Source organism: Condylostylus longicornis, unplaced genomic scaffold (genome assembly GCF_029603195.1).
Source record: "Condylostylus longicornis isolate FDR11 unplaced genomic scaffold, ASM2960319v2 ptg000101l, whole genome shotgun sequence".
Classification (NCBI taxonomy): domain Eukaryota; kingdom Metazoa; phylum Arthropoda; class Insecta; order Diptera; family Dolichopodidae; genus Condylostylus; species Condylostylus longicornis.
Genome location: NW_026578069.1, coordinates 80,222 through 104,518, shown reverse-complemented (window position 1 = coordinate 104,518; position 24,297 = coordinate 80,222). Strand labels below are relative to the sequence as shown.

The window sequence follows — 24,297 nt, the reverse complement described above, 5'->3', positions numbered from 1 at the left end:
TAAAACACTCAATATAATTTAAAAATCTTAATTATTATCTATTAAATCGGGATGCATATTAAAATTTTTAAATTTTCAATTACAATATTAGGCAGAATTGTGGTATCAGTAATAATTTTGGAAATATAAATCAAAATTTCCAATAATTGAAGATAAAAAGCTTATTAATCCAAAAATCGTATAGAATTGGTTTTGAATAATAATTTTGAAAATTTGGAAGTAATTAATTTATTTGTATAAAAAACGGAATAATAAATTAAATTAAATAATAAATTAATTATATTTAAAATAAATTAAAAATTATTAAATTATAATTGAATTTAAATTAAATATTTCAAACACATAAAATTTAAATCTGATCGAAATTACCCAAAATTCAACAAGAGATGAGCGAACTCAAATAATCTATAATTAGAAAGATTGTTCTTCAAAATTAGAAATTGATTAAAGAAAATCGAAAATCTACAATATTATAGAACAATGATTTATCATGAAACGACATACGTACATACATACGCACATAATTATATAAAAAACGCTATTCATTCATATGCTGCTATCCCAATAACTTATAGGTTCTAAGAAATTCAAAAATTCTTTAACAAATATTTTCAAATTGATTTCTTGATATATGGTACACACTCGTATTTCAATTATAATATTGCAATCTTAAAATTTATTATTATTTAATATCATATATTAAAATATAAATTATTTTCAAATCAAAAAAATATTTTAATTATTTTAATACAATTTAAACGCTTATAATTAATTAAAATTAAAATTGATAGATTTTTTATTAATTATAGATTAATTATTTAAGAATTGATTTACTTATTTACTTTTTCTTGTTTTTTCATTCTTAAAAAGCGCCTAGTCATTATTATATTTTATTTTCATATTATATAAACGAGTACAATATATATATATATATATATGTATGTAGAAATATAAACTGCAATTAGAAAACAATTTCATTCAATTAGAATTTTATAAATCAAAAAACAAAAAAAAAATGCAGCAAACATTTTTTATTTTTCGATTTCCTTTTAATTTATCATTGGTTATCTATAAATGAAATATTGTATTTCAAGTTTCTATACTGTGTAGAATCAAATATGTAATTTTAATATGTATATAACTTTTATTTTGTTATACATATTATGTATATATATACATATTATATATTCATAAGAATATTTTTAATTGAAAAAAAAAATTTCTGCATTTTGATTTGGTTGCGAATAGTAAATAATCATTACGAATGTTAATTTGAGCATACATACATTTCACATATATAAATAACATTTTTGACATATTACTGACATTTCTTCGTATGACATATATTGCAAATATTTTTGTTATAAAAATATGTTTTTTTATTGGTTGTTATTCAGTTTACAAGTGGATTTTAATTATATAAAAATATTATACATTTATGTATTTATAATATGCGTATATTGTTATATACATACATTATAATATTTCAGGGGTATATTTATACTCGTATATGAGAATATAAAATTATAAAGACATAATTATGAATAAGACGAACATAAACAGATTTTGTATAGGAAAGTATACTGGTAAAGACAAGAAATTCTTTTATTTTAACATTAAAAATTGCATATGAATTGCTTACATTATATGATATGGGCGTATATAAAGTATAAAGCACCTCAAAGACAACTAAAACTTATATAGAATGAATTTCAAATCAATTAATTAAAATATAATATATAAGTATTTGAAAAATACACTGAATATAATTATTGATTAATGATTACCAATTAAAAATTTTTTAACAATTAAATAGAAAATGTATAGATATTAAAATGTTTGTATATAAAAAAGAAATATTTGATATGGCGTCTATGATATAACAATAAAGTGACTAAATCAGTAACACGCAACATCATAATTTTAATTGCTAAATGCTTTAAATTAGCTTTAGAACTACATCGAAAAAGTCTATATAAGTCTATTGCCACAATTTATGTTAGATTGAAGATTATGTTTTTTATTTTCCAGTGAATAAGGTTTCAAAATTAAACGCAACTATTAAATATCACTAACATTTATAGGAACAATAGGACATATTATATAGATTTATTGCAAAGCATATTTTATTCGTAACATTGATATATATACTTTCAAAAATTATTAAATATAATTAATTAAAATTTTATAATTGTAAAAACTAGAATTATATGGTTTCATATTATGTATAAATTTAAAAAAAAAACAAAATACAACAATTACCTGTGCAGTTGCTGCATCAATTATTACATAGACAAGTAATATAATTTCTTTTTCATCCGATCCCAAATCTGGTCCATTTTTGCCACATGTGGCCACATACATCGAAACAACATGTCCCGGCACTTGCATAGTCATTTGTTTTTTTTTTCTTTAATTTTTCTTTTTACACTTCTAATTCAATATATTTCAATTATAATTTAATTTTATAATGTTTTAATTATATTTAATTAAATAATAATTTCCTTTATTATATAATAATCATGTATATTATTATATTAATTTTTTAAATAGAGCTTCTATATTGCTAATTTTAATAGTTTAATATTTTCAATTAATATAAATTTTTTTTTTAAATTACAATTTAAGTGTTAATATAATCAATAACTATAAAAAAAATTGATAATTATTTTATAAATTTATTAATTAATAATAAATGTTCTATTTAAAATAATATTACATAATATGATTTTCATGTAATGTAATAAAATTTAATATTCTTAATTTTTAATAATTAGATTTAACTATATAGTTTTGTTAATTGAAATAGTTATTTTAAATAAAATTATAATTATTTTAAGTTTGATTAATTATATACACTGTAATTAACTAAAAATATTTTACTAAAAAAAAATTTTTTTTTAAATATTTGCAAATCTTTGCAAATTATAATTTATTATTTCGTAAGCTATTTACAATATTAGTTTTTAATATCTTTATAATATATAATAATATTATTAATTCATTGTTTTTGAAATTTATGTTAAAATAGACCAAATATATTGTTATTTAAATTATAAATAATTTCTTTTTCAATTGAATAATTAAAAATTTAATATTATTTAAGAAACATATTTAAATTGTTTATTAAAAAATATTATAATATGTGTTATAATTTAAAATGAATAACATGTTATATTTAATTTTATATAATTTTTAATTAGAAAAAATATTGAGTAAAAATTTTGAATTTAAAATTAGAGTTTAATTGATGATCTTTGAACATATTTTCTTTTTTGTTATATATAGAAATTAAGTGTATTTGTAGTTCTTTTTGATTTCCGTGAGTTTTTTTTTTGTTTTTTGATTTATAATATTGAGGTTAGGGTTATGTATAACAATTAACGTATATAGAATATTAAAGTTTGAGGTTATATGTGAAAAAACAAATATTTTTTTAATTGCAATGAGTTGTTTATTTTTGTGTATCTGAAAAGAAAAAAAAGAAAAGAGTAAATTAGTTAATAAATCGATTAGTGACAATATTTAAAATATTGAAATAATAATATTGAATTTTATAATTAAATTTATATATTATATGTATTTACAATTTCATGATTTGTATATATTTATTTCCAATTCTTTAAGCAACACCTATCAGTATAATATTAATAAAGATAATTTTCTATTATTGCGATTAATTTGTTAAATTAACACTGCAATCGATTATAAATACCAAAATAACTCGACTCATAATATTTCTTATCATACTTAATAATAATATTGTTATATGGTAGGAGGTTATAGTCAAAGGCATGTCAGTCAGAATTATTTTTACTTGCTAGTTTTTCATTAAAATATTTTTAAATTTAAATTTGGCTTCCAATCGCATTTAAAATTATACAACGATTTCCAGAATTAAGTCAACTACTACGAGTATGAGGAGCGTTTTTTTTTAAATTTCGAATCGGACTAAAATTTTTGTATAATTCGAGATTACATTTATTTACGAATTTAATCCGAGATTTTAGTACGATCTTTTATTATTTTAATTGTCATACTAATTTCAAATTTATTAAAGAAACAAAATTATTGATTACACCATTTTAAAATTTTCTATTCTTACGGTATCACAATGCTTACAGTATTATATTGTAATTTTTATATAGAGTTGCCATATAAACATTTCACTTGTATTTTTGGCACATATATTATGTTTGTAATTTTTTCTTGAGTGTTAAACAAAATGTTATGAATTCTTTCATTTTGAAATCATTTAAATTAAATTATTTTGGCACTTCTTTTTAACTTTGACTTTAATTTTATTTTACCCTTTCCAAAAACAAAAATAACAAAAATAAAAACAGGTTAACAGATCATATTTTTGTTTTGAAAGTATTTTTTTTTTTTTTTGAAAGTTATTTCAATGTTTTATATAATATAAAAGTCGTGACTTATAATTTGATACAAACTGTCATCATCGTTATTACTATTTAGTAATTTAAATTTTTTTCTTATTTATTTTCTACTTATATGAAAATTTTTCTATTAAAATTTAAATGCCATTTGTGATGGCGGAACGTTGTTTATTATTGTTTTAAAATAGTGTCTGCGTTGTTGTTGTTGATTTCTTTTTGTTTTGAACCATTCTTCTTAAGTACTTGCGTACATACTCTTTCTTTTAATTACTTTTATTTTCTTTATTTCCAAAAAAAATTGTAGATTTTCTTGTTTTTATATCTTTATACTTACATTATGTGAGTGTAATAAAAATGTTTTTAATTTTCATAACTTAAGTAACTTTTTTCTAGAGTCTACTTTACTCGTATATACTTTATTATTCTCTTATACTGGAATTTATTTGATAAAATCACTTTGACCAAAATTATTTTATTATCAATTTCTTGAATTTCCGAAAAAAAAAACAAAAAATTTGAATCTCTTTTAATTGTACCCTAATTGTCATTTAGTTCTTAGTCTAATAAAACAAATTAATTTAATACGCATTTAATCCCAAGATTATCAATGAAAAAATATCTACAGAAATTTTTTTTTAATAAATTTTATTAAACTAGAAAGTGAATTTTTATGTTAAATTTTTATTAATATATAGTTACAATTGCATTTATATAGAATTAACATAAAATTATAAAAATAAAATTTTAATTAAAATAAAATTTTTTAAGTGAAATTTTTGTTTGCCCAAAATATTAAAAATGTTAAAACTCTTCTTTTAAGATAATTTATAATTACGTTAAAATGTTATACAGGTTGTTTCGTATAAGGTGGCAGATATAGCCCGTTGAAAAAAAGGAACCAGATAAACGAGTATAACTTCGAAGCAAATTTTACATACGATTAATTGCTATTTATTTTTGATCTCACAATCAATTAAGCACAATTAATATATGAGCCATGCTTTTCGAGATAGAGAACGTCAAAGCCAGCATTTTTGTGTTGTTTATTATTTTTTGTTTTTGTTCGATACGCTACAATGTGATCTAAAAGTTAACCCATATAACATTTTCCTTTATCTCTCATAGTTTTGCCAGTAAAACATGTTGAATATGTTTAAAAACATTCGAAAAATGCATATTTCATACATTACCAAAAGCAAAAGGTAAAAAACTAAACCGAATCTGAATTGTCGTGACCAAAATGCATTAATGAATTTTAAGATTATGATTTTAATTAAAATTCAATGAAATTTTTATAGATTTAATGTTTTAAATTCAAATATAATTAGATTTAAAATTAATTATTAAAAATTTTTAGACGTTTATGTTTTTAAATTAAAGATTATTTAAAAAGAATTCGTGTTTGGAATATGCTTTGGAAAACCGCAGACTTCTTGCTTATTTTGTTACAATTTTCCAAGTATACCATTAACATTTTAAATTTTTAAATAAAAATGTAGTTTATAAATATTATTATAAAAAAATAAATATTTGCGTCAATACCGTTCATAAGTTTACAATATATTTATAAACAATATGTGTACGTGTAATATCACTTATAAAAATTTTTATTGATGTCAAAATGTCAGAATATTATATTATTTAGTGTCATACACGAGTATTCCTTTTGCGTCATACTACGAATTGGTATAACACAATGGACGTCATATAATAGCTCTACATTTTTTTTTTCTTGTAATAATAATTAAAATTAAATTTGTAAAAATAAAATTTTATATAAAAATAAATTGGTAAATTCTGTAAAAATAAAATTCTTATTATTATTTTATGAATTATCATGATGACTTACGTCAATTGCAAATGAATCCTTTATGCAGGATCATTGATTTCCTTTACTAAGAAATATATAATATAAATTGACATATGTTTATTGGTATATGTTAAAGTTTAATTTAATTATCTTGTTTTTTTTAATAACTGTTATAATTACGGTTAAATTTTATAACATTAATTTAATAAATTGGTTTTGAAGTTGAATAAATTTATTTGAAAATTACACAATATGATTAACATGATTATAATTGAAGCAATTGCTCTGTCTAGAAATCAAATGCACGAATACTTTAAGAAATTCATTTTCCTGGTGTATAATTTGCCCCAATTTCTTTAAATTGTGCTTTATTAATAAATTTGGGTAAATTTCTCTTCTCTTCTCATGTACTGTGTTATGCTGATATTAAAACAGAGATTAACGTTAAAATTTCTTAAAACGCGCAATTTCACATACGTGAAGACATTTATGTATATGTATGGTTTAGCAATTTTTTCATGAAATATTCAAATTTTTTTTTTATAAACATTAAAAATATTAACAAGATTTTAATCTAAAAACAATTATGGGAGGTATCCTATAACACTGCTGTTATTTTATATTTATTCTAGCTAACAAAATGATAAAATCAACTAAGAATGTTACTCACAAAATTACAATTACCTCATTATTTTGCAAACGCAACATTTTTTTTAAAGCAGAGAACCTTGATATACAAATAATCTTCCAAAATCTTCAAATATTTACAAAATTTTTGCAATAAAATCACGTTCGCACGTTTTGTGTTTTTACATACTTAATGGAATATGTTTTAAAAAAAGAAATTTTCACCTATAGGAATTTTATTTAAGATTTTAAAAGATTTTTTTGAAGAAGTTTTTGATATTAAAATGTAATATTTATAATTAAAAAAATTTTCATGATATTCAAAAGTTCCAACACCGAACACTCTTATTAAGCAAAAAGCTATTTTGCAGAACCTAAACAACTTCTGCGAAAAAATTCAAAATTTCTGTCAAAACTGTTATAATTCATTGGATGTAAATAACAATACTTCGCTTTAACAATAATACCCAAAATAAGCTACAAGACTCACGTGAGGCATACGTCACACAGAATTTAATAAAATTGCTTTGCTTTAAAATTTAGTAAAATTTTATTGCTTTATTCTATGTTAATCATGTTAAACCTTATACAAAAGAACTCATACATGTATACCAATTTCTTTTAAATATTTGAAAAAAAACTTTGCCATTAGTTTAATTAATAAAAAATTAATAAAATTAATCTGGCTTTGTTCACAAGTTATCACATAGAATTCTATTCTCCATACATGGGTATGCTATAATAGAATACGAGTACTATGGCTAACAGATGCAATTTTGTTTTTAGAGCTAAATCAAACAGGAAATATAAATAAACAGAATCTTCTTCTTTTCATATATTCTATTCTATATAATCACTATATTTAGTCACTTTATAACATTAGTAAGTAAATAAGATTTATTCAGAAGCTATGAAATTATGACTGACCATTTAACATTACATTATAACATTAATAGTTGGTAGAGAATAAAATAATTTTCATTTCATATTTCAAAATTGCACCGTTTACATACAATTCAATTTAACTATTAAGACTTCAGAAACCGGAAGTAATTTTTTTCTTCCATTTTAATTATTATTTTATTTGTTTGCAAATAGTTCTTTTTATATAATTCTGCATTCATTCAATATATCTTATAGGAATTAAGTAAAACAAGAAACGTTAAATATCCCCTAGGCATAGGTATGAAAGGAAACACAAAATATAGTTTCTTAAATTTCCTTAACAATTTTTCTTTTAATTTTATAATTTGCATTTTACTTAAATCTTTTATAGCATATATAATTTTTGTCTTTGTTTTTTTGGCTGTACCTGCAGTTTGGATAAGTGGTAATGGTGGTAAAAATGAAAAAAATGAAAACTTAAAAACAATCTGGATTAACTTTCTTTGCTGTTGTTGGTTTTTATTTAAAACTCTGCGTGTGTTAAGAAACGTGTAAGTGAATATTCTTTATTTTATTATTTTTATTTACCCATTCGTATGGTTGTGCACAAATAAATGAAACATTTTGTAAACTATTTCAATGCGAATGCTTCAAAATGAAAATATTAAAGAGCTGGTTATAATCAGCTTTAAGATGTTTTAAGTAAACTATTTCAGATCTGATGCTAATAAAAAGCTTCTAGTACTGCTATTTTGGAAATATACATCCATATGTTTTTACGTATTAATAATTTCTTAAGATATAAAAAGAGTTTGTACTCATAATTTTGTTTGAATATTGAGTAACGAATACTCTTGATCTACGACGATCCACATTACCTTCGGATCATTGCACGTCACTACAATTTAGCAATTATATATAAATATGTAAAATTTAGCAAATTTATAAATATGTAAAATATAAAAATATAAGCACAATTTTAAATGTGTTTAAAATTTCTGGAGGTCATTTACAAAATTTTATGAAATTCCAAAAAATTACTGAATTATAAAATCGTAATATTATGATTTAATTTCGTCTTGTCTCATTATTATATTAACTCTAATTATTGTGAGTGACTGTTTTTGGAAAGAACCAATATTCACTTCTATTAATTAAAAAAAAAACGCGACATTATTTATAAATTGTTATGCACATATATATGTATATGTGCATAATGGGAAAGGTATAAAACATATGCTCTGAATTTGAAACTTATACCTGGTGCAATAAAACATAACTACTTAATATATTGTAATTAAATAGACGACGGTCCTAACAAAAAATGTTATTTTTTTGGATAAATTATTTTACTTAAATTTTATGATTTTTTTGTTTTCATTTATGCGATTTACTTTTAATTATTATGTTTTAAATTTTTTTTTTGTTTTTTAGTTTTTGTTTTATAAAATTTAATTAAATGCTAATTACAAAATATCTTAAGTGAGTTAACTAATTTCTTTCTAACATTATTTTGTTAATTACATGAAAATAAATGACTTAAAGAAGAGCTAAATATAAAAATTATTTAATTGCTAATTTAAAATGAGTTATGAAAATAAAAAACAAAAAGTTTCTAATTTGTTCACTTTTGTTATTATTATGATTTTGGCTAAGATGTTACAAATTACCTGCGGGAATTGGAATAGTAACCAATAGGTGGTCATAACATTTACATGAAAACCAAATAAAATTAATTCAAATAAGAAAAAATTTCAGGTGTAATTCGCGCAGTGAATAAATGTGAATTAAAATAAATATGGGTTAAAAATGAATTAAAAAGGGAAATATATGGGAATTTTTAATTGTTTATGGTATTTTATTATTTACATTTTAACTCTAATGGGAACAATTATCTTCAGGCCCTAAACGTATAAGTAGTTATCTAATTAAGTTTTGAGTACGTAATGAAATTGAAATTACTTTATTTCTTAATTTCAAATTTATAAATTTCAAAAAAGATTTTGATGTATTAGCGTCACATGTACGTAGTTAAATACTACGTCACAGTTGATTGTTGAGAATTTCAGTGCGTGACAATTCTTCAACTACAAAATGCAATATAAGAATGTTTTGATCAAACAAATACAAGTATACTGGCACGATAATACTATTACAACAAGTGTGCATTTTAATACAAGAAAACCTGCTAGGAAACCAAAAAAAATTTCCCATGATTCTTTGAATTCTAAAATATTTCCAAATATATAATACAGCCAAAAGAAAGTTTAAATAAATGCAAGTAAAAACCCTCAAATAATTACGTTATGTTAATGTCATGTAACGCTTCGATAACGAATCAGAAAAAAAAATTTTTTTTGTATACTGCATAAAAGATAATTTTTAACATTTTATGCAAAAAAAAAATTGTTTATTTTTTAATTATTTGTCCCCTTATATAAATGTTTTTGTTTGGGAAAAAAATATTTTTCAACAACTTACTTGTTGAATTTCATACATTTTCAGTTCAAGTTAATGACAATGCGACATTTAATTTTCATAAATGTAGTTTAAAACCGACAAATATTAGTTTCAGTTGCATGCAATGTACATATATACTTTAATTTTTAGTAATATTATTGGAAGTATTAGTATTGGTTTAGTATATTTAAATTAGTGATACATTCCACTAAATGTCTAAAAGAATTTATTTAAATATCTAATATTTTAAAAATTATTAAAAAATCATGAAATATTCATGAAATCGTCAAAAAATTTGTAGAGAATTTTACATTATAGCATTATGTAAAGCAAATTTATGAGAAGAATTATGAGGTAATTTTCGAAAAATTTACAGGGAAAATTGCAACATTTCAATACTTTTTTTGTAATATTTTCATAAAATTTAAAAAAGTTAATAATTTTAAGATCACATATTATAATATTATACGGTCTGTCTAAGAATATTATACATTATAAATTAAATATGCTTTTAATTATATCTTTTAATATAAAAATTTGGAAAAGGAATTTAAGATTGTCTAAAATTTTTTTGAAGTTGACGATATTTTCTCAGAAATTTTTTACAATTTCTGCAAAAATTAAATTAAATTTAAATAAAACAGGTTGAAATTAATATAAAAAGCTGTAAAAATTTTGAATTTGATCATACTAGATTATTGACTTTTACAATCAATAATCAATTTTTTAATGGCGAATTTGCCAAAATATTGGTAACGAATTTTATTTATCAGTTTTATTTTTTTTTTATACACAACAATAAAATGATTCTTTTGAATTCGAGAGAAATTTGCAAATTTGCGAAATTTATTAAAATATCTTCCCATTTAAACTTTCATAAGCTTGTGAAATGAATTTTATATATATATAGTAAAACACACCCAAATCTCAAATTATGAAGTTAGTTAAAGTTTCTGTTAATAAATTTTTGTTTTTTAAAAAGTGGCCCATTGTAAATAATTTCAAAAATTAATAAATTCGGTAATAAAAAGTTGTATAACAAGTTCAATTCTCCTTGTTTTTTTTTTTGCGTAAATATCTTAAACTTTGATTGTATTAAATAGGTTAAATATATGTGAAAACAAAATCTCCATAATACACAAGAATATATAAGTAGTTACTTAACAAGATGTAGCGAGTTAATTAAAAAGCTAAAATATTTTGTAGATATCAAGATCAAAAAATGCATAAAATTTTTGGTAAAAACTAGGAGAAAAGGGGTTAAAGCAATATACATAAAAATATCTTTATACTCCCATACATTATGCACACTTTTATACCAAAATGTTTATCTAATTTACAATATCTATAAGTATTTCCTTTTATTGATAGCAGCGCCCTTTCAATAAAATTTTATTGTTACGTCATTAAAACAAGGTCGTTATACTTTTATTTTATATTTTTTTTTCTATTTTTTACCACAGTTTTTATTATTATTTTTTTTTTATTTATTTAATTTCCACTTCGCATTTCTGTATTCACTATAGGTATCTCTCGAATAAATCTTTTTGTGTAAAGAATAAATCTTGCATCTATTTTGAATTTGAATGGCGTCTTTGATTTCGTGTCACCTTCTCTCATTTCTTTTATTTATTTATTTTTTTTATTATTACTTTGTTCTTTTATTGTAGTTCGAAACTTCAAACAGAATAAATTATCTACGAATTTATATTTTAAAAGGCGTTTGAAATATTCGATTCACAGTTTTAAGAGAAAAAAAGAGAAATTATAAGTTTACGATTTATGAACCTGCTATTTATAATTTTTCACTTATCTGTGATGATCGCCTTTATTGACAATTAAAAACTGTTGATTTGTGTCCAATATATTAAATTGGCATCAAATCGTAAATGCTTCTTCGCAATAGTAAATGCATTTTAAATCGCGAAAAATGCTGATTGTTGTCAAATACTTTAAAATTAAATGTTTCTGAATGTACTTTCAAAAATGTCATAATGGTTATAGTTTTCTTTTTGTATAAGGCTTTCTGCATTACACCTTAAATATATTACCTTATATAGTAGTTTTCGTTTTGTTATATAAAAGTCATTAGCGATTTAAAATCAAAAATGTTATCGCTCTACTTTCTTACTAAACTGGAATACGTCCAAAATAATTCACTTAATACTTTAATTTTATGAAGTGAACATAAATTACTGTGGTGACGTCGCATGGTTTTAACAACATAAAACAAAAGCAGCAAATACAAAAGGACGAAGTACTTTTAAACACGTTTTATGCGGGAATTTATTTTCATTAAAATTTCCGAATGAAAAAAAGAAAAACAAAATGCAAAATAAAAAAAACAGAACAAAAAAAAGGGAAAAGTGCCAGCTATGACGCGGCATTCTATTATGAATTTAAAATTAATGAAAAGATAAGAAAGTTCTTTTTAGCGTCTCTTACATCAAAAAATACAAGTTATTTTGTATGGAAGCGCCTAAAAGAAAAAAAAAATTTCCGAGTATTCAAATAATTACCATTACACGAAAAAGTAATAAATTTGTTTCTTATTTTTCTGTTATACGAGAGTAAGAGCTAAAAGAATTGTCGATTATTTTTCATGAGTATTTGTGAGCAAAGTAACTGTTTCTCACTAATACTATCTTAAAATTCATAGCATATAGTTAATTATAGCACCTCACGCAGATGAACACCTGAGGAATTTTTACTATTTTTTATAAATTGACAGGTCTCAAATGTTTTATATTTTTTTTTTTCTTGCTCTGTCTTAAAAATATTTAGAGACACTAAAAAGTGATGAGTAAATTGTAGGGTTATAATACTTTGTGAAGTTGAAATTTTAACATTTTTATGAATCATATGATTTTTTTTTAATTCATTTAAATTCTTGAATTCTCAGTATTTTGTGCTTTTATCTGGAAAATGAATTTTGTAATGCTTCTATTATATGAATTAATAAAAAGAAAACAAAAAATTAATTGTATTTAATTAGACTCGTTGGCTTGTAGTTTATACGAGTAGTACCTACCGTTCTTCGCTTTGTGAATTTAAAACTATTCTAATGTGTCAAAATCTGAAAATAATTAACGTTTTCCTTTTTACGCAAGAATTTCTTTGATCAATAAATTTACTTAATATTTAATACGACAAAACAATTTGTTGTATATTTATAGGCGAAATCAAACTTCTATTAGGTTTTACTTTTAATCAAAATAAGTTATACAATTGTAATGTTAGTTAGAACTCTTAAATGCTGATCTGAAATCAATTTGACTTAATCGACAATTAAAATTAAATTGATCTACATTTAGGTAAATTACTATCCTTCAGTAAATTTCAATTATTCGGACAAATATAGGATATTAAATTGGTAATGTCACTTTGATTTAAAAAAAAAAAAATTTTAGAGTTATAATGTGAGAGAAACTTTAAGTTAACCTTTAAAGTTAGTAATTTTAACGATAAATTTATTGACAAAAAATTATAATTTACCTGGTAACTCTTTTAGTGTCAAAAAAGCAGATATGATAGATAATTATTATGAAAACCACAAAATTAAATACAGGTGATATAAAATATATCAACACCATTACACGAATGCTCGTAGAATTACATTTACTTTAACAAAATTTAATTGTATAGGAATTGAAATTTTATCTCATAATATTATAGGTACTCGTTTTCGAAATTCATAATAAATTTCATAACGAGTGTATGTACAATAATATAATGTAGGAGTATTTATTTAAATGTATTGATTATAAAGGTATAAAAAAAAACTAATTTTTTTTGTGTATGTGTTTGTTATATTTTTTCACCTTTGCTGTAATTTTCTATAAAAAATATTCATATGCGCGCTCAAAAATAAAGGTTATGTTTCGAACTCGAAGTAACAACGATCGCTCTTATAAATTTTACTTATACATGTACTTTATTATTAAAAAATTTATTTGAGAATTTTTAATAAGTTGTAGAAGTAGCCAGAATATCGTTAATGAACATGTTTTGTGTAAAAGATTTGTTAAAAAATAAAACGCAAACCATACAGGTACTTCAATAACTTATAAAATATGAACATATGTATAAATACACAGGTAAACATATTTACCTTTAATATGTTTAACACATATTTGGATTTAGATATGAGTCTCTGTCTTTAATCATTTAATAAAGAAAAATAAGCTAGTCATACTTTTTGACTACTTCTCTCATTTTTTTTTTGTTTTTGGTTTTTACAATTTTATTTTTGTAAATTTACTATTAATGGATTGACACTTTTAAATCGATTATTAATTACAAGACATTTTTAAATTTTAAACAGATGTTTTTATTGTTAAAAAAATTTCTACACGTATAAGCGTTAAAACACTTCGTAGGTGAATGCGCTGTACATATTTTGAAATATCAATGTCAAGATTATTATATGGAAAATGTAAACAATAGGTTTAAGAGAAAATTAACCAAAAAAAAAAAATTGAAAAAAAAAAACATGTTTTAACTGTCAAAGAAACAGTTTAAAATTAAAGAAGTTTTTCAAAATTTAAAAAGAAAAGAGAGAGGAAAAATTAAAATAAACATGATTTGTTAGCCTTAAATCCCCTTTTTTGGCGACGTCAAATATAAATATAAAGAAAAGCTCATGTATGATGAGACGCCGTAATTATAAAAACTACCATTTTTTTTTTACATATTCAGTTTTTGCTATGATTTATGGTATAAAAAAATTTTTGTCAGAATAAAAAATTATCGAAAAAATATTTTTAGTTCCTGAATGAAAAAGTGGCATAGAAACCGTGGTATTATAATTTATGCCATCTACATTAAAATTACCATATTTTATTACATCGAGAGAGTGAAGAAAACCGAATCACATCACGAAATGCAATTGCTTCACTAGTACATGCACACGCCACACAAACTTCGCAGCAAGCACCAGAAATATCACCAGAGTACCTTACTTTGGCGCCGGGATTCGCACTCAGTACCCCGAACGTCCACACTCACAAGAGACAAGAGACTACGCCTTATATCACATATTGAGCCGATATCAAAGAGTCAGAGACCTGATTTGTTCCGCCGATATGCGGTGTATCACAAACAAATATTGAGCAATTGGCTAATCGTTGGCAAACAATACTACACAAAGTCCATGTGTCGGGTTTGGTGCTAAAAAAAATTGACAAACGAAATAATATTATAAGTTTAAGAAAAGCAATAGCTATAAACAGCTTCCACGTGCAATCGGATTTAAATAAAAGTCATAAAAAAGTTTTGTGTCTTGATGAAATGATACAAAATAAAGTGATGGCTTAAGAAGAATTAGCATGCAAAAAACATTTTTGTAGTACATATTCCCGAACGATTTCAGGTGGAGCTACAATTTATAGAAAAAGAAAACCCAACTGGCGAAGAAGCGTGGACAAATGAAGCGAACACTTATAAATAAATGGACTGGTTGTAGTGCAAATAAGTTGATGTGATACACTAAGAGCATTCGTCGTACATTAAGAACTCGTACTGATATAAAAATTGGAAATTCAAATTAATATTATTAACTATATAAAAATCAAATATTAGTTTATTTTAATTAATTTTTATTAACCGCATTTATGGAGAAATCCTATCAATAAAAGAACACTGATTTGACTCCTACATTATTTTTATATCAACATAAACTGTGTTAACTATATCTACTTTGTATATGAAATAATGATAGATTTGCTAACGATCGTTGTTATAACAGATTAACAACAACTTATTGCTAAACGTAAATGGATTCGGTGTGCGCTTAATCAAAATTACCTCTTATACGAGTATCAAATATGCAGATATTATTTGAAGACATTCTCAAACAAATAAAATAATATTTACTGTGCAGCCAAATTTTATATGTTTCCAGTGGAAAGTGTGAATCAGAACCATTTAATATAATGTTGACATAAAATGTTAAGTATTATTACTATAGTTGCTGGAGTCTTAAAGAATGGCATGTGCTAGTGGAAAATTTTCCTTTAAGGGAACAGTAGAAATAAGTAAATAAACCAAGTAATCTGAAAAATGAAGCACATAGTTTAACAGATATTGAGATTCCTGTCACCGTTTTAATGGAGTTTAGATAATATTATTTAATGTTTTTGTCAAATTATTTGTCATTTATAATTTTTAATGCTCACGATTTAATTATACTGTGTATTGTTGTATTGAATTACATATATTATATCTCCTTTGGAGTAACTGTAACAGCAATATTAATATTGAATATTTAAATGTTTTTATAATTTTTTTCTTAATTTTCGGATAATGTCGCTTTCATTTTAGTTCTAACTTAATAGGAGTTGTATGTATATACATTTACATATGCATGTATACACATTGCTTATTTAATTTAAAATATTTTAAAAAGTTGATGATGCTTTTCACATCAAAAGCCATAATAAGGTAATTCATCATTTTGTATTTATTATAATTTGCTATTATATGTGCTTACATACACATGTATTTCAAGTAATAAGTTTAAGTTGAGTAATTAAAACCTGAATACATATATCTATATACACATTAACATAATGACTTTAATGGCAATGTAGATAAGTATTGCCAAATTCTTAAGATGTCAAAACAGAAAATAAAAAATAAATCGGTTTCTCTTTTATTTTTTTAATATTTTTTTTGTAATAAAACAAAAAACGTTGTGGTTAGAGGTTTTTTTTTCGTACGTGGGAATTCTTGTTTTTTAGATGTTATTTTTTTTTTTCTTATTTAATTTTATATGTAGAAATATACAAAAGAAACAAAAAACGAAAAAATACAAAATTAAAGAAAATAAATAGCGCTATGTAAGTAAACAACAACTAAGAAATTTTGTTGAAAAAATTGAAAACCAAAAAAATTAAAAGTCGACCTTTAACAGCTTATAACAATCAAATAATTAATTGACAACGTCATTTCTAATCGTCGCCAGAATTTTAAAAAAAAAATTACTAAATAAGAAAAATTAAGAATTTTACAATTTTTCACCAAAAGATGGCATTTTATTTTGTGAAACGTCTAAAATTATTTTGTTTTTTTTTATTAAAATTTTAATATAAAATTTTTATTGTACTATTAATAATTTTATAAAATTAATTCAATTTAAAATATTTAATTTATTGATTAATAAGATATGTCAAAAAATGTGCATGTTTGACAATTAATCATATATCGATTAAAATTTAAATAAAAACAATAAGATAATAATAAAGATTAATTTCTTAAACAATTTGTAAAAATTTTGCTACAATAATCGAAAAACAAAATTAAATTTGTCAAATTGTCAAATAAAAAAAATGCATTTGTAATAAAAGAATTAATTTTATTTTTACACATAGTATTTTTTATTATACGAATAACTTTTATTATGAGATGTTAAAAAATATTAATTTAAATTCACAGAAATTCTAATTCTCTGTAGTTCTTTGACATTTTAATAATTTCATTCAAGAAATTATTTTAAGTTGACGTCATCAAATGGGAAAAGATAAGTTTAGTTTACCAATGAGTACTGACCAGTTACTTATAGAAATTTGTTCCGGTAGATGGAAAATAAACGTCAAAGTTTTTGATATTTTTAAAGTCTCTTCACAAGACCGTATCAAATTTTTAACTTAATTATCTTAATAAAAAATAATAAACTTTATCTGGTGAGCTATTTTTTTTCTCAATAAGCGTAAGAGTTGACAAGTCGTATTAATTGTGACATATACTTTGACGTTTTCGATAAATAACATAGTTATTTTTTAATCGAGTTATTTTAAAACTAGCCTGAGTTATTTTTTCTCTTATAATTTTTATTCTTATACATAAGAGGATTTTTATATAAAAAGTGTTTAATTTACAACAATCTCTCAAATACTCTGGAATAGTTCACCATAATGTTATAATTACTTTATTAGAAATAGGATCACATACAATAATACAATCGGCATTTACCAAGATAATCCGAATTTTCAAGGCAGAATTTTTGAATAGTGAAAAATATTATGTTTATATTTATAGCGAGATTAATAAGATTATTAATTTGGAGCTCGAATTCACAAAGTAAAATTATATAATATATGTATATTGTGTTTAACATATAATATTAAAACACAGCTTTCGTCTTGAATATGGTCGATATTTTATAGGTTATGTATAAAGAACTATCTAAATATATTATAGTAAGATTATTTATTTGCAAATTATTGCATACTTTCTGTTATCTGTATAAGTAAATTTTCTTTTTTTATTAGGCATGTTGTTGTTTTTTCTTTTCAAATTTATTTTAATTTTTTAAATATACTTTTAGAAATTACGTTCCTAATGTACATACTTATGTATGTATGCATGTATGTATAGGTAAATTTAAAATTTTGATAAAAAAAAATTATAAATAATTGTGTAATCAAAAAAATGACTATCTTATCAAAAAAAAATTTTTCAATATAAAAATTTATTTACAACAAAAATATGTATTTTTACATTTTTACATATATAAATATCAATACTAAACTAATATACGAAAATATTTGATTTTGTTTACGATAACGTGTATAACTTTGTATATAGTCTCCGATATTATCAATATAATAATCGGGGGGGATTATAATTTTTATAATTCAATTTCATTTTAAAGTAGTTTGTTTGTAAATTTATTTAGTAAAAATTTTATTATTATTGAGTCGGCAATACACAAACAATAATACTAATCCAATTACTTACAATTATAATTGATAATATCACCAATCATATAATTTATCATTTGAAATTTATGCAAAAGCAAAAATTAAATTCATAAATCAATATGAAAAATGAAAGAACTTCCTCATAGATTCTTTCAATAAATTTAAGTTTTAAAAATTATTTGTATTAAAATGTGTAGGAAAAATACACACGGAAATATATGCAAATAGCAACATAGATGTATATTTTAATATTTATTTCCATGAAGGTGTTATAATTCTATCTCTCTTAAAAAACATTTTCATAAAAGAAAAGATAGAGTAAAAATTTTGCATTTAAATAAAATTCTCACTTCAAACTTTATTTCTACAGCGGAATTCCTAATTTTTAAATTATAATCCATTACACCTATTATTGCACACTTTAATCAGATCTAAGCGTTGTATAGGAATAGAATACACATTCCTAATTACCTTGTATAACGTAAAACTGTGCACTCATTTAAAGTGCGTTTTTTGCTTTTTTTCAGATATTTAGAATACTTGTTCATATATGTATTTTCCTATACATGCTCATCAAGAAATCGCTAAATTAAAGTTCAGATTATTTGCTATAAAATTTAACAGATTTTTTTTTTGGGAATTATCCTTAGTTACATTGATTGACTTTATAATGAACAGCTGAAAATGGCAAAAGTTCTAAGAAATTCAAAATTTAAAATACATAATGGAAGTAATAGTTAAAAGTCTTAGACTTCGTATTACAAAACTCAATTTTGTAGAACGCATTGATATTGTGACATACAAATATAATAACCGCGTTGTACTAGGGTCAAGTGTATTTATGTTTACTGGAAAAAGTTGAAAACTGCATAGATTTATTATAGAATTTTGTTTACAAAATTTAGAACCAGTGAAAATTTCTAAAAATATATTCCTACTTTACTCAAATATTATTATACAAATTAAATATTTATTCAATTACAACCTTAATTTGATTTATGTAAGTTACTTTAATATATGTATATAAACAGTCTCAACTCGTATAACTAGTAGCATAGTTATTATAAACTTTTATATTAAAGTATTTCTGACCAATTTATACAAACATCAAATTAGAAGTACTATTATAATATTAAAGGTACTTTTACGTATTTGTACTATACTTTTAGTATGAATTAGGTATTTACATAAAAAACTCAAGTTTGATGTTAGACTCACCTTAAGTGCTCTTTGGCCAATTATATCTTACAGTATATGTAATATTATTTTACTGTATTCTAGTCCTCAAAATAGAAAATATTAATTATAAAAAATTTCTATGCCAAAATTTATTTAAAAATAAATTTTTGGAAAAGATTTTTTTACCCTATAGTCTCCTGTAATTATTTTCGAATTATTTAAATTGCAATATACAATAAATTTCGATGAAAAATTGGAAAAAATTATAAAATAAAGAAAAATATTTTTATAAAATGTGACACGTGTACTATTACATACAAACCAACTTTAAATTTTTAATCCAAATAAAAGAGAAAATAATAACAAAATTCTGAACGAATAACCGTAAAAGAATTTCAAGATTCTTATTTTATATATATGTAATTAAAATTTTTCTCGTTTTCTTTTACATTATTAACATGAACATGTTAAATATTTTTGAATTTTCGCGTTCACATATATTTGTAAATTTTATTTACTTTTTATAATTAAAGTTTACAATTATACATATCCATACTTACATATGGGAATATACATATATATATATATATAAATGTTGCAATGCATCCGACAGAATAAAGTTAAAAAACTGTAATTTTTTTTTATGTTTAAATGTATGTACAGGTAAAAAATGAGAGCATGAAATGTGCAGAAACAAACTGTTGAATATATTGTACCAATTGTACATACATTAATATAAGTATATACAGAAGAAGGTACTTGTAGTTATGCATACATAGTAGTAACCGAGTATGCATAAGTAGAAGGAAGTTCATAAGTATGAGGTGACTGGTTACAATAATAAAACTGAGTTTAATATACTCTGGTTTCGTATCAAAAGAGAATTTGTGAAAATAAAAAAATAAAATAATTCTTGTTGTCATACAGTATGAACGTTTATAATTTAAGGAAGAAATTTTTCTTATTCAAGTAGAAAAATTTTCATTGAGAATTTTGCGAAAATGGAATTTTAAATATTGTTATTTTCAATTAGAATCTTTGACAATTTAATCTGAAGTATTTCGAACAAACGCATTTTAATTGAGCTTTTATACTGGTAATTGTCATACAAGTACTAGTATACAGGCAATTATTTAAAATGTCTAAACTTCCGTCTCTTTTAAGAATTCCAATTTTTTTTAATATGTCATATTAAACGTGTTCTGAATGATGAAGTTCGATTATTTATTTAATATTGTCTTAATTTTAAAATTCATAAATTTCTATTTTATTTACAGAAATTTTTTGTGTAAAGGTAGCTTTCATAATTAGCATTAATTGCCCAACAGATTATTGAACTATAGGTTCGCAGATAAATTACAGAGGAAAAATAATTTTTTTTTATTTATTTGAAATTGTGTTACACGTTTTTCGCACCGCCACACCTTACAATGTTGGACATTAAATTTAAATATTAAAATTTAAAATAATCAGAAAAAATTTGACATATTTTAAGTCAAAATTATTGAGAAAAAATGTGTTTTAATTGCTTAATTTTATATTCCATTAATAAAACAAATTCAATTCCCCATATATTAGAGAAGTTTTGGACATTAAACATGAAAGTGTGATTGCTAGTAATTCTGAAATATTCTTATGACAATGGCAAATTTTAAAAGTCTATTCGTATATACATCTGTTGATTTTGAAGAGTGTAATTCAAGTTTTAAAATTAGAACGTAGGAAAAATTTTGTTAATTAAAAATTTATGATTGATTCTTGAACCACATTGTTATTATAGACCGCACATATTCCTATGTTTCATAAGATTCCGATTTTTAACTTTATTTATAACTGCTGTTCCCATTACTTTTCGGACAGCAATTAAATTTAATACTTTTACGTATATAAGATTTTTTACTTTTTTTTTTTTCTTTAAACCAGTATAACATTTTGCTCAATAGTTCCCCGCATATAACAAGAATGCTGTTTTTATAACTTTTTACATTTAATATTTGAATGTATGTTTATGTAAGATTGTATGATTCCAGAGAGAAAAGCGCAACATTGTATATATGTATATGTTTAAAAGAAGATGAAAGATACACAAAGTACAAAACGCAAAGAAAATTTTTTTTTTAAAAGCGAAACATTTTGGAAATTCCAGATTTTTTCTTTTTTGTAAAAGTAAGCCCAAAAACCAAAAAAAAAAACATTTCTTTTATACATGTACGTTCGTATGTAAAATATTTTTATGTATGTATAAATATGTTAACATTTTATTTATATTATTTCATATCTACACATATTTTCGGATTCAAAATGAAAACACAAAATTTCTTTTAATTAACAAAAAAAAATTAATAATATGCAACAAATTTTTTTTTTATATTTTATTTTTTCTCTTCTCTCCAAAACTTTCTAAATCAATTTTTCAAGATATAAATTAAAAAAAAAAAATTAATAAAATTGTGTTTAGAAGCTAAAAAATGGCATCTTATTACAAAAAATAAAATGTTTAAAAAAAAACATAAAACACAACATTAATTTTAAGCTTAAAGCTAAAACGCTTTAATGATCCAAGGTCCGAAAATTTATGGACAAGAACAAAAATGAAAAAGAAAACTGTCTGATTTTTTGTTTCTTTTAATTTAGAATCTAAAATAGATAAAAATGAAATATTAACGGTATCGTGACGGTATGTATATGTCTGTATAAAAATTATTAATTTTGTTGAAATTCTTCTTTCTACAGTTTATGCAGAACAAAATTTTTTTTACTCTTGTTAATTTGAATTATGCTACATGTACGGATACATGAATATACCAATCGAATCAAAATAATATAGTTTCCAAAGTAACACATTTTTCTTTAAAATTTTAAGATTTTCAACATTTCTCCAGTTAAACTCTAGTTTTAACTTCATCAACTCAAGTTTAAGCTTGTTCTCTTAATATTATAATTCTTAAAATTATTGCATACTTCTTGGGGTAGAACATAAATAGCTATACGCATTTAAAAATAAATAGTTCCATTTTCTGGTAGAAAATCGCTTACCAATATTTTTCTTTATATAAATATTTATTAAAGATTGTATAAAGTTTCAAGTTGTAAAATATTGAAATTTAATTATTCTTTTGAGGCGATTACTTGAAAAAGAGAGCAAATAAAAAAAAAAACAATTTATTAATGTTTAAAATATTTTGAAATTCAAACTTTTTACAATTTTATTCTTTTGAAAGAAGAATGTTCAAGAAAATATACTTTTCCCGGTATTTAAAAAGACAATATACTCGTAATTAAAACAGACGTTTTGGCAAATGGAAGCATTTCTCAATGCAATTTCACGATGAAAAAAGCTTGTCATAATTTTTCTGCATTTGTTAATTTGAAAAATAATAGTTTCACAACATTATTACATGAAATTATAGCTCTCTATTTTAAATAATTTACAGTTTTTATAAATAGAAAAATGGATGGACAAACTAAAGAATATATTTCCAATTTTATTCAAAATATGCTAAAAATCTGAAAAATGGCGAATTAACTTTCAAAATTTTGTTTTATACGCATATCTAACCTATTGATTTTCTAATATATTAGTGTTTTGTATATAGACCTACAGCATTCTTGAGAAAGAAAAAAATTTATAAGACTTATTCTAAATAACATTACCACCGATAATCAAAGAAAAAAAGTCATATTAAAAATATTTTGAACTCTTCTATAACTCATACATATCATTCTTACTTCATACAAAAAGTAAATATTTTTAATTTCTCTAATGTAAACTTACATTACCTAACCAGTTTTAATTATATATGTTTGTACATTTATGCACATATATTGCATTGATTACATAAAATATTTTATTTACTTTTGTGTATTTTGACTTGTTATTATTTTTTTAATATTATATTATTATTAAATTTTCTTTTCAATTTTTAAATTTTTACACTTGGTTAACTTTTGAATTGAAATTTTCCAAAAAAAAATTTTTTTTAAATAAATTTTGCTATTTTTATCTCTGTTTTCCTTTCTCAATCTTTAATATATTTGTCTTTCAATTTTAAATTATATCTATTTGCATCTCTTTTTAATTTTTAATAATAATGACTTGTCGCTTCTTTATATACAACAAGTACATTCACATATGTATGTATAAGTATATAAGGAACAGTACATCACAAGATCATAATATTGACAGCCAAATCAAATAATAACAACAAAACAAATATAATATGAATTTATGTACTTA

The 24,297-nt window shown here is 22.2% G+C and overlaps 1 protein-coding gene across 2 annotated transcripts in view; it reads right to left on the bottom strand.

The window, feature by feature from the left end:
• LOC129614113 (RNA-binding protein fusilli) overlaps nt 1-24,297 on the bottom strand; it is a 124,635-nt gene that overhangs the window by 86,369 nt on the left and 13,969 nt on the right. For both annotated transcript variants that reach the window (XM_055528506.1, XM_055528507.1), the window contains exon 2: nt 2,263-2,646. In XM_055528506.1, coding sequence (XP_055384481.1) covers nt 2,263-2,397 — 135 coding nt within the window. In that variant the 5' untranslated portion in view covers nt 2,398-2,646. The remainder of the gene's footprint in view (nt 1-2,262; nt 2,647-24,297) is intronic.